General features: G+C 59.1%; 6 protein-coding genes across 6 annotated transcripts; 2 read left to right on the forward strand and 4 right to left on the reverse strand.

Annotated features, from left to right (window-relative positions):
• Positions 1-270: 270 nt before the first annotated feature.
• Positions 271-1,823, reverse strand: CH63R_03419 (Tam domain methyltransferase; the record flags this gene model as incomplete). Its single annotated transcript, XM_018298394.1, has 5 exons — positions 271-304; positions 362-919; positions 1,024-1,097; positions 1,185-1,460; positions 1,542-1,823. 5 exons carry the CDS (start codon positions 1,821-1,823, stop codon positions 271-273), a joined length of 1,224 nt encoding a protein of 407 aa, XP_018163210.1.
• An 869-nt stretch (positions 1,824-2,692) lies between these two features.
• On the forward strand, positions 2,693-4,717 carry CH63R_03420 (Cytochrome P450; the record flags this gene model as incomplete). Its single annotated transcript, XM_018298395.1, has 5 exons — positions 2,693-2,912; positions 3,051-3,946; positions 4,074-4,181; positions 4,262-4,428; positions 4,534-4,717. 5 exons carry the CDS (start codon positions 2,693-2,695, stop codon positions 4,715-4,717), a joined length of 1,575 nt encoding a protein of 524 aa, XP_018163211.1.
• Positions 4,718-5,636: 919 nt separating this feature from the next.
• Positions 5,637-7,513, forward strand: CH63R_03421 (Exopolygalacturonase; the record flags this gene model as incomplete). Its single annotated transcript, XM_018298396.1, has 7 exons — positions 5,637-6,158; positions 6,250-6,330; positions 6,384-6,446; positions 6,514-6,610; positions 6,758-7,107; positions 7,182-7,283; positions 7,364-7,513. 7 exons carry the CDS (start codon positions 5,637-5,639, stop codon positions 7,511-7,513), a joined length of 1,365 nt encoding a protein of 454 aa, XP_018163212.1.
• Positions 7,514-7,671: 158 nt separating this feature from the next.
• On the reverse strand, positions 7,672-8,973 carry CH63R_03422 (uncharacterized protein; the record flags this gene model as incomplete). The annotated part of the gene is made up of 1 exon (XM_018298397.1): positions 7,672-8,973. One exon carries the CDS (start codon positions 8,971-8,973, stop codon positions 7,672-7,674), a length of 1,302 nt encoding a protein of 433 aa, XP_018163213.1.
• A 916-nt stretch (positions 8,974-9,889) lies between these two features.
• Positions 9,890-11,613, reverse strand: CH63R_03423 (uncharacterized protein; the record flags this gene model as incomplete). The annotated part of the gene is made up of 3 exons (XM_018298398.1): positions 9,890-10,931; positions 11,045-11,278; positions 11,348-11,613. 3 exons carry the CDS (start codon positions 11,611-11,613, stop codon positions 9,890-9,892), a joined length of 1,542 nt encoding a protein of 513 aa, XP_018163214.1.
• A 1,216-nt stretch (positions 11,614-12,829) lies between these two features.
• On the reverse strand, positions 12,830-13,240 carry CH63R_03424 (uncharacterized protein; the record flags this gene model as incomplete). The annotated part of the gene is made up of 1 exon (XM_018298399.1): positions 12,830-13,240. The coding sequence occupies one exon, from the start codon at positions 13,238-13,240 to the stop codon at positions 12,830-12,832; it is 411 nt and encodes a 136-aa protein (XP_018163215.1).
• Between the last annotated feature and the right edge of the window lie 629 nt (positions 13,241-13,869).

Consider the following 13,869-nt stretch of genomic DNA (forward strand, 5'->3'; position numbering starts at 1 on the left):
TTCGACAACTCAGGTAGCCCAGAGCAAGTCAGAGAAGAAGTAGAAACGCAGGCTTAGAAATTCTACTAAATACCGCTTGTGTTTCAGTCACAAGTAACGCTTGTGTTCAGTCATAAAAGGGCAAGTGACTGTCGATGCGGCATGAAGTGCTCAAACGCAGCAACATAACTTCAGTTGGGCGGGCTGCTGGGTCAAGCAAACAATAACAACAACAGCTTCTAGCAATACATGGCATGCTCAGCCTTGGATGAACCGTCTTCGGCATGCTCCTCAACTTGACGGCTTTCTACCCGTCACAAATGCACTGTTCTCAAGTTAGCCGCACAGGTAACTATCCCAAGGGGGGGCAAATGCAACTCACGTATAAGTGTACAAGTGAATCTTGTCAGACTTCAGCTCCGCCCTCACCAGGGCCAGGAGGACCTGCACCTCTTCGTTGGACCAGTTGCCGGCGCGAGTGAAGAGCGCCAGGGTGTACGCCTCGAGCGCCATCTCCAAGAACTGGACGCGGAACCAGCGCCCAATCTCCCGCAGCTCCTTGTCGCGCGGCCAGGTTCCCATCGGCACGACCCTCTGGACCATGTCGACCTGCTCGAAGCCCTCGGCCCGCAGCATGTCCGGCAGCGCGGGCGCGATGTCGAAGCCGAGCGGGGCGCTGAGCCGCCGGAACTCGCTGAGCCACTGCCACGTCGCCGTGTCCTTGCCGAGGGTGTCGTCGTCGCAGAAGAAGTTGGCGCGGCCCTCGGAGATCTCGACGCGGCCGCCGGGCCGGCAGTGCTCGTAGCACTGGCGGAGGAGGGCGGGCCAGTCCTTGACGGCGCCGGCCAGGGTGCGGGCGTGGATGAAGTCGAAGTGGTTCTTGGGGAACGTCCACTCCAGCGTGGCGTCGTCGATCTCGAAACACACGTTGGGCGGGACCCTGTGACACGGTTTTCTCTGTGTAAGTGAATTTTATTTTATTTACTCGCACGTGGAAACCCCGTCAAAGAAGGACGGATGAGAATCGATGTCAAGTCGACGTACCAGTCGGGCTGGATCGGGCTCAGATCCGTGCCGATGACCTGGGCGGAGGGGAACAGGTCGCCGACTTCGATGGCCTGTGGATGTCAGAGGTGAAGAACAAGATCACTAATTACTGGGTAGATAATGCCCATCAACATCGGCGGGGGGGGGGGGCTGCGTACCCATATGCCTGTGCCGGTACCGATATCGAGGATGTTCTGGGGGTTCTGGAGGCGAGTGGCACATAGTTCTCCTTTCAGCGTCAGAAGGAATACGTGATGGGTCATGTCCAGCCGCTCTTGCTCCTTGTCGTCGTTGGGCAGCAGATACTGGCCGGCGCGGTAGGCGTGGTAGCGACGGCCGTTCTCGTACTGGTAGTGGAAGATGGACGAGGTTGCGCTGGCGGTATCAGAGACGTCGCTGGCGTAGTTGGAGGCGGTGTCGCTGGCCACGTCGGGCTACGATCCGAGTCAGTTCTGTGCTGGCTGGCTGGCTGGCCGGCCATGAGTGGCGTGGCGCTTTGTTGGGTGCTACTTTACATCGGCTTCGAGTTGGGGATGATGCTCCTCTTCTGGAGCTGCTGGGGCCGGCCGAACTGCTTCAGTTGTCTCAGGTGCTCCAGCCGGTTCACGTTCGTCCACCGGTTCACGATCTTCGGCTGGTCCGCCCGTCAGAGGAGATCCGGGCTCCGGTGGCTGGGCTGACCGGGACGGCGAGCGAACCGGGGACCGTGCCGAGGTGTGAGACCTGGCGGACTTGAAGGACTTGGGAGAGGCCGGGGCGTCGGCGGAAGCCGGCGCAGTCTCATCTGTCGACGCCATGTTCGGATGGTCCGGATGCGGAGATGGACTTGGGAGCGAGGGGAGGGACAGGAGCTTTGTTGACCGCAGCAAGATGAGGGAAGGTGGTAGGCAGGCTCGCAATGGGGGACGTAAGCCGAACAAGAACAAGGAGCGCCTGGCAAGAGGAAAGGCGAATCAAGGGTTTTCTGGCAATTTCAAGAGGAGGAGGGGGGAGGGGCGGCGTGGAGATTCCGGCATGGGTCTCGCCATGTGGCGTCAAGGAACGAGCTGACAGTGACCAGACACCAGGATCCTGATCCTGTCTGGGGGATGGGGGGGGGGTCAGTCAATGTGATCATGGAGGACCCCCGACTGAAAGCGGAGTTCTTGGGGTTTCTTCTCGGGTTCATTTGTCTCTGGTTGGTGACTTTGGTAAGTAGGCCGTCGAGATATCGTCCCGACTTGGGATAAGCAAGCAACCAGCCCTCCTGGGATGAATGGTATCATTGGTATGACGCCCTCGGCGGCAAGCCTCTCTCACTTGTCATCCAATCCAACCGCCGGGAGCGTCTCGTAGAGTTCGATTCTGCATCGCCCCGGAACCCTGCTAGCGGTGTCTCTGGCGACAAGAAAAACGGGAAAAGGCGGGACACAAAGGTCTTGATAGTGAGTGACCCCCCTCACCGCTTGGTCTTACATCGATGGCACTCCATCTTCTGAGACTTGGCCGGGCATATGCCATCCGTCAACCGGGTAGCGGGGTCGTCGGTTGCTCAAAAAGGCCAGCAGAGAACCCTGTTCGTGGCCCCCGGGACCATCTGCATCCTCATCTGCATGATCGCTGGGGCTGGGAGGAGTCCTTCGAGTCCCCTTTTAAACCCGGGCCACACAGCGAGCACGAGAGAGTCATGCCCTTCGCCATGGAGTGGAGCACGAGTCTGCTGCTGTTCGGAGCAGCTTCTCTGCTCTATCTCGTCGCCGTCGCCGTTTCCAGAGTCTACTTCGGTCCCTTGGTCGGCTTTCCGGGGTCGAAGCTCGCGGCTCTAACATTATGGAACGAGTTCTACTGGGACGTCGTCAAGCGGGGGACTTTCATCTGGCGCATCGAGGAGATGCACCGGAAGTACGGTCAGACTTCGATAACCAGCCTTTTCTTTCCCTTTTGAAGCCATCATCACCGCGTCTTTCGATGATACCGCCCGCCCCCGTACTACTGAGCCACTCAACCCACTCACCCAACTAACACGGTTTGTCGTACGTCCACAGGCCCCATCGTCCGGATCAACCCGTACGAGCTGCACATCGTCGACCCCGACTTCTACGACGAGCTCTACTCGCCCGGCCACAAGTCGGACAAGTACCGATGGTGGACCAACCTCGCCGGCGCCGACGGCAGCTCGTTCTCGACGGTGCCGCACGACCTACACCGCCTGCGCCGCGGCGCCCTGAACCCTTTTTTCTCGGCGCGCTCCGTCGCCCGCCTCGAGCCGCTGATCCGAAGCAAGGTGGACAAGCTGTCGGCGCGGTTCTCGGAGCTCGCCAAGACGGGCGAGGTCGTGCGGCTGGACGCGGCCTTCATGGCGCTGACGATGGACGTCATCTGTGACTACGCCTTCGCCCATGACCGCCGGTACCTGGACGAGCCGGACTTCAAGCTCCTGTGGAAGGAGACCATCATCGGCGCCTTCGAGGGCGGCGCCGCCGGGCGGCAGTTCCCGTGGATGCTCCCCGTCATGAAGCGGCTCCCGCTGCCGCTGGTGTCCGCCATGAACCCCTGCGTTGGCCACCTCCTCCGCTGGCAGGCCGGGGTCAGAGACCAGGTTCGACCCATCCTGGACCGGACGGACGACGACGACGACGACGACGACGACGACATCCCCAGCAAGCAAGGGGATCCGTCTTCGAGGACTACGGTGTTCCACGCCCTGCGCGACAGCGATCTGCCCCCGGGCGAAAAGAGCCTGCAGCGGCTCTGCGACGAGGCCGAGATCCTGACGGGCGCGGGCTCCGAGACGACGGCGCAGGCGCTCACGAGGATCCTGTTCTATCTCAAGCACGTCCCGGACACGCTGCGACGGCTCCGCGCGGAACTGGACGCGGCGATGCCAAGCGGCGCGGCCGAGATGCCCCCCTGGGGCGAGCTGCAGAAGCTGCCCTATCTGGTGGGTTTCAGGGGTGTCTTTTTCTCTTCCAAGGGATCTACGCTACATGCCAAAACCTATGCCAAACCTATGCCAAGTCTTGTCGTCTTGTCCTTGTTGTCTAACCAAACGTGCGTGCTCATCCTAGACTGCCGTCATCCGGGAAGGCCTGAGACTCTCGTACGGAGTCACCACTCGACTGCCCCGGATCGCCCATCACGATATCGAGTATAAGGGATACAGGATACCTGCTGGAGTAGGTGATCGCCAGATGAGACCAATTCGGGGGACAAAAAGGTGCCAAGTGCTTTGCTTTACTAACCACCGGGGGTCTAGACTCCTGTGTCCCAGACGCCCTATTTCATCCTGACGCACCCTTCCGTGTTCCCCGAGCCTCACAGGTTCCGGCCAGAGCGTTGGGTCGAGGCCGAGGCCAAGGGCAGACGTCTTGACAGGTATCTCGTCTGTTTCGGCAAAGGCAGCCGTCAGTGCCTGGGAATCAAGTGAGAGAGAGACCCGTCCCGTCCCCTTTCTCCCCTCTTGGGTGTTGCCAAATAGGAGAGGGTTGAGTTATTCTTTGCATGTATTATCGCCTAACACAACGTCAGCTTGGCCTACGCCGAGATGTATCTCGCAGTGGCCGCCGTCGTCCGCCGCTTCGACTGGGACATGTTCGAAACGACGCTCGACGACGTCGTCTGCAAGCACGACTTCTTCGTCGCCGTCGCCGACTTGGACAGCAGAGGCGTCCGAGTCAAGTTGTCGTCCCGAGATAACCGGAGGATGACATGATGGTCGACCCCTCGGAACCGAACAGTCTGGACGGGGGGCCATGGATGAATGAGTGACACACCCAAGATCGAAGAGAAACAGGACAAGACGGAGGACAAGCGGATAAGTGCCCTCCCTCCTCACTCACCCTCGTCTTTCGCCCTCTCGCTCGTTGCCCACTTCGACATCCATCCATGTACGGCGACCCCAGCTGTACAGGTATTTCTCCGCATCCGCTCTCTCGTTTAAGATTAGACCACATCCTTATGACCACTATCTTACCTGTATGCATTTACCCCGCGCAGCAACAAGGTACGAGATGCGGGGAGACGCGTGGTTGTAGGATCCAGCATGCAATCATCCGCAGGGGAGGGTTGGAATCATCCGGGCGCCCACCGGCAACCGTCTGGGGGGGGGGGTTGGCCCAGACAAGGGAAGGGAATTCGCCGCCAGTTCCATGGAAGATTTAAGCATCTTTTGCATGTATCTACACTAAACAAGGGACATACATGTTCTCTGTGTGTGTACACTACACTCCTAATCCCCCCCCCCCCCCCGGTCCGCGAAATTATGTCCCGACCGGCCGAGCTGCCGGTCATCCAACATGGGACTCGACTCCACAAATCTTCCACGTATTGCTGCGTGCGGATTCGAGCGCCGACGATGGCCTGTTGCGCCGGCCGGTGACATCTCGTTTAACCTAGTTTCTGCTTCTGACGCTGTCTGGACTGACGCTGTCTGGACTTACGCTGTCTGGACTGAGAGTATTTGAAGGGGGGGATGGTTCATGAGAAACAGTAACTTTGTGTTGGTTCTCGTCCAGTAGTCCGAACTTGGCATCCCTCCCCCCCTCCCTCCCTCCCCTCCTCCTTGTCTGTCTACTCGTGCTTGTCTCTCTCTCTGTGTGTGTGTGTGTCCAAGTGCCCAAGACTCGCCAACCATGCGGATCACCTCTCTCGGCGTCTTGGCTGCGGCCACTGGCCTCTTGTCCGCCACCACCACCGCCGCCCAGTCCGGCATCCCGAAGCGCCCCGTCGTCGAGCCGGCGCCCTTCAACTCGGGCAAGGCCATGCCCTACTCGCCGCCGCGGGACGAGGGCCGGTACTGCTACGTCAAGCCGAGCTGCACCGCCGGCCGCGACGACGCGCCCAAGATCCTCCGCGCCTTCACCGATTGCAACGACGGCGGCACCGTCGTCCTCGACCAGAAGTACCTCGTCAGCTCGCCGCTCGACCTGACCTTCCTCAAGCACGTCGACGTCGTCATCACCGGCGAGGTCCACTTCAACGACGACCCCTACTACTGGGCCGAGAACAGCTTCAAGTTCGACTTCCAGAACCAGTCCGTCTTCTGGAAGCTCGGCGGCGAGGACATCAACATCTACGGCGACCTGGGCAACGACAAGTCCGTCATCGACGGCCACGGCCAGGCGTACTGGGTCGAGATCCAGACCAACAAGAGTGTAAGTGGTGGTGGTGGTGGTGGTGGTGGTGGTCTCGATCGACAGCTTTCGAAGTGGCAGCCATCTAACTAAACTAACTCCATTGATATAGCTCCTGAGGCCCATGCTGTTCTCCTTTGACGGCGTCAAGGGAGCCACCATGTCCCACCTCCGCATGCGCAACCCGCCCAACGTGAGTTCCGGTCGCCATTGGCTGGTGTTACGGTTCAAAACTGACGGATGCAGTGGTTCAACTTGATTGCCAACAGCACCGATGTGATTATCAGCGACATGGACCTGAGGGCAATCGTAAGTTTGACCAAGTCTTCCTCCGCCAAGAGCCAACAGTTGTTCTAACTGAGATCACACGCAACAGAGCGAAAATGGTGTCAAGATTGCCAACTCCGACGGCTGGGACACGTACCGCTCCGACCGCATCGTTATACAGAATTCGTTTATCATAAACACGGACGGTGAGTCTCTCGTATTTCGTCTTTTCGTCTTTCATCCCTTCCAGTCAACCTCCAGAGTCGTGAAGACTTCTCGACAACTCCCCGCTCCACGAGTAACATCAAATGACGACCGAACCAACCAACCAACCCCCTGACATCCTATCCCAGACTGCGTCTCGTTCAAACCCAACAGCACCAACATCGTCGTCCAGAACCTCGACTGCACGGGCTCCCACGGCATGAGCGTCGGCTCCTTGGGCCAGTACAAGGGCGAGACGGACATTGTCGAGAACCTGTACATCTACAACACCACCATGGCCGACGCCAGCGACGCCGCGCGCATCAAGGTCTGGCCCGGCATCGAGACGGCCTTCCAGACGCTCCTCAACGGCGGCGGCGGCCTCGGCCGCGTCCGGAACGTCACCTACGACACCTTCAAGAACATCAACAACGACCGCGCCATCACCATCACCCAGTGCTACGGCCAGAAGAACCAGACCCTGTGCGAGGAGTTCCCGGTAGGTTGCACTCGACCCGAGAACTAGAGCGCCCACGACGACTGACTGACTGCCTTCTGTCCCCCCGTATCTAGGCCAACTTGACCATCTCAGACATCACCCTCAAGAACATCTACGGAACCACGTCAAAGAAGCTCGACCCGCAAGCCGGCACCTTGGTGTGCAGTGCTCCGGACGTAAGTACAGACTCCGATGGTGTACCGAGAGGGCCATATATATATATGCAGAGACTAATACCCCGCGCCTGATACAACAGCGCTGCAGCAACATCCGCGCCGAGAACGTCACGGTCACGGTCCCCAGCGGGAAGACGCCCGTGTGGGAGTGCAAGAACATCGACAAGAGCCTCTTGAAGATCAACTGCGCCGGCGGAACGGGCGATGAGCGCGACACCACCAACGGATAGATCGTGGACGTATCTACTTAGACTAGGTTTGCCAAGCAATCTCTCTCTCTCTCTCTCTTGACGGCACTGCCACAAGATGAAGTACAAAATAAAAAACATAAAAACACTACAGAGAACGGCACATGTCCTTAAACAAACCCATCGGCCAAGAAGAGCCGTCAAATCCATATACGGGGCTCCAGACCCGGAGGGTATACCTCCGGTCCTCCCCACCTGTGCCTTTCATCCTCGTCCTCATTCCTTTGCTCCCCCCTCACCTCCTCCTCCTCGTCCTCCTCATCCTCTTGGCCGTAATCAACATGGGTCCACGGCGCCGTGATGTTAAACATCATCTCGACTTCCTCCAGCCTCTGGTCCAAGTCCTCGCGCACGTCGACCTCGAGGTCCGCCAGCACCTGCTTCATCTCCGCAAACACCTCGTTCAAGATGAGTCCGGGGACGAGCGCCGGGTCGACGTTCATGTGCTTCCCCGTGCGGATCTCCCTCTCGGTGCGGTTCCTCACGATGTTGAACCACTGCCACAGCCGCCGGACCGTGTCGCGGTTCCTGGGCTCCGCGAGGTGGTGTCCGCCGTGCCGGACGTCCTCCCCGAGGAAGATCTCCGCCCGGCACCAGTTGCACTCCCTGGACTGGTCCGGGTTCTCGTGGAGCGTCTCCTTGCCCATCACCAGGCAGTCCGGCGAGAGGCCCCAGCCCACCAGCGGCGCCGAGCACGTCGAGCACTCCAGGGACTGTCTGCACACGGGGCAGTTGTGCGGCTCCCCGGCTCTCGTCCTGGTCCTTTTCCACTGCGCGAGGCATTCGTCGCCGATGATGTGCCCGCACCAGAGGATCACGGGCACCTCCTTTTTGTCATCGTTTCGATGCGAAGGATAAGCCTGCCAGTGGAACTGGCCACAGACGATGGTGTCGTCGGTGCAGATGATGCACGGGATGTCGATCTTGATGCTCTTGTCCTGCAGTGCCCGCATGTAAACGTCGCGAATCGCAGGCCAGAATCCGTCAGATCGCACGTGTAAGCTTGGCTCAGGGGTTTCGCCGGGGGGGCGAACTGGGCTTGCGCTTCCCACGGGTGCCAGTTTCTTGTTCTCCCCGGGCTCGCTCTCCTGATCGTCTCCCGAGTCGTCCTCTGGTTCGCTCTCCGAGTAGACCCTCGGGCTATCTTCCGAGTCTTCCTCACTGTCATCCTCGGAGTCTTCGCTAATGCCAATGGCAGCCGGGCCGGGCTTCTGTGTCACCTTGGTCTTCTTCGCTGGCCTCTCGTCATCTGTAGAATCCTCGGACTCTTCGGATTCCGACACCCTGCGCTTGCTGCCTCTGCCAACCCTCTTGGGCACGGGTTCGGGAGAGGAAGAAGGGGAGCTGCCCGATGAGGAACTCTCCTTTTCCCGACGGGAGGCGGCTCTCGTCTTCATGCCGTGGCAGCTGGCGACCGGGCGGGTGTTCTTCTTGGGAGCCATCTCGGCCGAATAGTGCAGCAAGTTTCGTGACCGCGGGTTCGCAGGAATACTCAGAAAGAAGAGCGGTGGTGCGGGAAGAAACCAAGAGCTGTAGTTGGCACTTGGCTAAGATGTGTTGAGTATGTTGGAAAAGGTGATGTCGAATCGGCTAATGAACAGCGAGTAAATAAGTGTGTGGTGGTGGAATGGTATTGAATTTGTCTTGTGTCTGGAATCTCGAACCATGGGAGAGAAGAAGCTGAGTTTCTATATACTCATCGTCCTCGGAGTATAGTCTACGACAGTGCAGCACACAACCCATTGTTTACGAAGCCGCAGGTACCATAAGTCAATGACCCTACAACTGCGTTGTTCTCGGTTCAAAGGAAGCTCAACTCGGCTGGACAACAGCCCAAAGACAGCTCGGCTGACGGTTATTCTTCACTGGCCGAGTTCCTTGTGCCCGGAGAACCGCGTTGTTCTGTCACTTGTTCTCAAGATCAGCTTGTCTCCCCTTTTTTGTTTATCTTTGCCAAGAAAACCCTCTTGTCTGGATTGGTTTCTATCAGTGCTGTTTTCTCAATGTGTCACATACAGAACAATCGTGTTGCTAATATTGCCTGGACAAGAGATTCTACACCAAAGCCCATCAGTATTCGACTCAACCCTAGAAATCCCATATTCGATGAGCAGACTGAACTGGGCCGACTGTTGCACTGTGATTTCACGGCTGAAGCAACAGCCTGGGTTCCCATTATCTTGACAACGATAACTTTAAGAGCTCCTTGATCTTGGCGCGCGTGTGTGTAGGGACTTTTGAGATATATGATGGATCCGTTTGCGACTAAAGTATGTTTCCTTTTCGTTTCTTCCCCCCGAACCCATTCACGATTCTTGCCGAAAACTATACGACAACTACTCCTCCCAACACCAATCCTCAATTAAATCGGTCGATGAACTTGACAACCTTCCGTCCGCCGGTGGACAGCTCGAACTCGTCGAGGCCGTCCAGGAACACCAGCCGGAACCGCTCCTCGTTGGCGGCGCACAAGCTGAAGAAGGTCCCAATCCGTCTCGTGAGCTCCTCCTTGGAGACGACGCCGTCGCCGTCGCCGCCGCCGCCGTTTCCGCTACCGCCCACGTCCTCGCCGGCCCGGAGCACCCGCACCTCGAGCCACGCCTCCTCGGACCCCTCGGCCTTGTCCAGCACCACCTGCCACTGCAGGATCCCCAGCCGCGCGTCGTTCATCAAGGGAACCAGGTTGCGGAACTCGTAGTACTCGCCGCCCCACTCGAAGCTGAACCGCCGGTCCCGGCCGTACAGCCGGAGCACGTACATGTGCTGCCGCTCCCGCGCCGGGAGCGCCGCCGCCGCCTGCGGGGGGAGCCGGTGCAGCGAGCCGATGTCGCCCGTGATGTAGCGCACGAGCGGGTTCCGCAGCCGCGTCAGCGACGTCTGGGCAATCATCCCGCGCTCGCCGTCCGGGACACAGGCCGAGACGGGGCTGGCGTCGTTCTCCGGCACGCACGTCGGCAGGATCTCGATCCGGGTCATCCGGTCGTCGACGATGAAGTCCTGGAAGTCGCCGTCCGACGAGGCGTCCTCCTGGTGGTGGTGGTGGTGGTCTCGCGACAGGTGCGTGCTGCTGCTGGCCGCGTAGGGCCCGCCCTCGGCGCTGCCCAGGATGGAGCAGATCTGGGTGTCCGGGCCGAGAACGGCGCGGATGTGGGCGCGTTGCGCCGCCGTGAGGCTCTCCGAGGTGTAGATGATCTTGTTGATGCTGAACTTGGCCCGCTCGTCTGGCGGGAGAGTCGAGATGTAATGTACCATGGACACGATCTGGCCCGAGTCGCCGCTCAACACGTTGGCGCTGTACTGCGTGACGAGCCGGACGACGGCGGCGGGCGGCATGTCGTGTCCTGCTGCAAGCACCGTGGCGCCGGCGTTTTCCAACAGCTCCAAGGTCAGGTCCAACGACCTATTCGAACGAGCGGCGGTTAGTTATGGACCATCCTCTCCCATCTCCTTTTCCCATTCCATTTTCCCGAACTTGTCTCCCTGTCATGGCGATGAACTCTCAGCAGCACGCACCTGTACAGATTCCCGGCGGAGTGCACCGTGACGATCCAGTCCTTCTCCGTCGCCAGCCCTATGTGTCGCAAGAAGCGACCAAAGAGCGCCCTCTGGCGGCGGTTTTCGTGGACGTCGGTTGCGAAGAAGAGGGGTTTCGACCCGGAACCGCCCCCAGTCGTGCTCGTGTAGATGCTCTGGCGGAAGGTGTTTTGGTGGCTCGGGTCGTTAATGAGGCGTTCAATGGCGGTATAGCTTGATAACCGAACGTACGGGTCACCGTCAGAGGCGTCCGCGGAAGTGAGCGAGGCCCAGATTACTTACAGGTCCTTCTTCCACAACAACGGCTGGCGCTTCAAGTCCATCTCGCCGGCTTCCCTTGCCGCACGTCTCCTCGCCTTCCGGATGGCGTCGGAATTTGGCGGGTACAGAACATGTGGGCTGTAGAACGGATGGATGCTCCTGATGGCTAGCACGTCCGCCAGGGAGAAAGCTCTATCGGGCTCCACCGGTGTCAGGTGCTCGTACGGCGAGCGTAGAGAGGACAACGAGGGTCGGACGAAGCACTGTGCGGTGTATGTTACCGACATCTTGAACTAACGTCTACAGCATACGACTGCGGGCTTGAGATGAGCAAAGTAGTCGCATGTCGTGGACGGCAGAGGAGAGCCGATGCTCTTATGAACCAAGGGAATGTGTGGCGATTCATCCTCTACTCTACGCGGTCCTCGCTTCATGATTCTGAACATGGCACATATTTGAGACCAGGGAGGGGGAGTATACAGCCCGGATCGCCTGAGACATACAGCAGCTCAGTTCCAGGGGGGGGGACCGTCATGAATGCAGAAGGCCCGCATCATCGAACCCAACGGCTCTCGAGCGCGCAGTATGCAACGAGCCGGCCAGATCCCCCGTGATGATTTGTCGACGTCGTCACACCAAAATAGGTTGCGGTTGGCCTCCTAAGTCCTCGAATGGCTCCTGCATGCCAATAGTTCCACGGCCTGCAGTGAGGCGTCGAGCAGTCGCTAATTCGTGCTGCGGAATACGAGAAATGAGGGTTCGTTCCCCCGCCCCTCCAGCTTCCCTTTCGCTGGGTGATCGATGACTCTGTACTACATTCCACAATGAGATTCCCGAGACACGGCCTGGGGTCTTTTACCCGCGGCCCTTTTGCTACTGTTGCTGGTGGTGACAAATTGACATGGCAATTCGGCTTCACAAGGCGGCCGTAGAATCAGACGAGCGTGGTGGTCGTTTGCGTTAGGGCTCGTTCAAGAAGCGGGCACGTTGGCAGGGGAGAAGGCCTCCAGTGTATATATCTCCAAGGCTCCGGTGAAAGACTCCTGGATCTGATTTGATGGTTGAAAAACGAAAGAGAGAGAGGTACGTAACATGATGGATCAAGGGCGAATGATGTCCATAGCAGCAGAAACAAGTTACGCGAAATCAATTCCACAAATGGACTTGCATCTCTTCGACTCTCATCCACTAGCGGGCCGTCGTGCAGCAAAACAGACACACCCTTGTCCCACGGATCGAACCGAAGACACGGAGAACGAATCCCACTTATGCGGCCCGCCGCCGCCCTCTCGTTCTAGTGTGGTCAAGGAGGGGAGGGAGGGTTGGGATGCATGGGACCAAATGATCCTCTGAACGAATCACATCATCCCGGTGTTGCGTTGCTGCGGCTATTCCGTCCGCCATAGGTCAGAGCCTGATGTGCCCAGGAGTCAGTTAGTCACTATTCGATCTCGCTCCTCTCCCCCGTCACGACTGACAAACCGACTCAAGAGGACCGAACGCTTAATACAGAAACCTCCAAAGCGCAAACGCCCCCAGCACAACCCCGCAGCCCAGATGCACCAGCCCCTTGCCCCCATCCCCCTTGCCCTCCTCGCCGCCCGCGGCCCCCACGATCCACCAGTCGGCGACGCCGACGCAGGCCGTCACGGCGAACAGGGCCGTGACGGCGTCCTCGTTGCCGCTGCCCTCCTGGTACGTCTCGAGCAGGACGAAGAGGGCGCCCGTGGCGAGGTCGCGGGCGGATTTCGCGTAGCTGAAGGCCTCGGGCTCGGCGGAGCGGGGCCGGGCGATGCCGAAGGCGTCGTAGACGGCGAGCGGGCGGACGAAGCCGAGGAGGCCGACGAAGGTCAGGCCGGTGCCGAGGAGGTAGCTCGGCAGCGGGGAGAAGGGGGACGCCAGGTTGAGTGACATTTTCTTGTTTCTTTGTTGTTTGTTTTTGTTTTCGATCGTTGATTGCTGTTTGCCCGCGCGGTATTATCGATGGTATTGTCGTTGTAGGTAGGGTGGGTTGTCAGTGGTCCGGGTTCAGAATGTCAGGAAACGTTTTGTTGGAGTACCTAGGTCACAGGTAGACCCCGAGAATCCCCCATCCGAGAGAGAGAAGGGGGGAGGGGGGTGTTTATGTATTTCTCGCTCCAACCAGCGTTCGTCTGAACATCTCAAAGGTTGGTCGGCCATGCGGCTCTCTCGAGGACTCAAGCTTCCCAAGCAGTTTGGATTCAGCGCTCCGATGCGAGCGGGGGTTGCATTGAGGGCACGGCAGACGCAGACCGTCCAGCTGTCATGGGACGCCCAAGCTCTCTTCCGTGCACCTCACCAGCTCGTACACCTTCAAATATCAGGAGAAAATCCGTCTCACAATGAGAGCACGCGGGGGTGTAGATGTAAGAGATTGAAAAAGTGCACTGGGCAACGTCAAGGCCGGCGGGTGCTGAACTGCACTTGAACAGGACACACGTTCTGCATGCGCCGGCGCCCCGGGCCATCTCGCCGGAGACACGGAAGCCGAAGCCCCACTCACGGCGTCTCCACCTCCCGGG

Source organism: Colletotrichum higginsianum, chromosome 2 (genome assembly GCF_001672515.1).
Source record: "Colletotrichum higginsianum IMI 349063 chromosome 2, whole genome shotgun sequence".
In the NCBI taxonomy this organism is placed as follows: Eukaryota; Fungi; Ascomycota; class Sordariomycetes; order Glomerellales; family Glomerellaceae; genus Colletotrichum; species Colletotrichum higginsianum.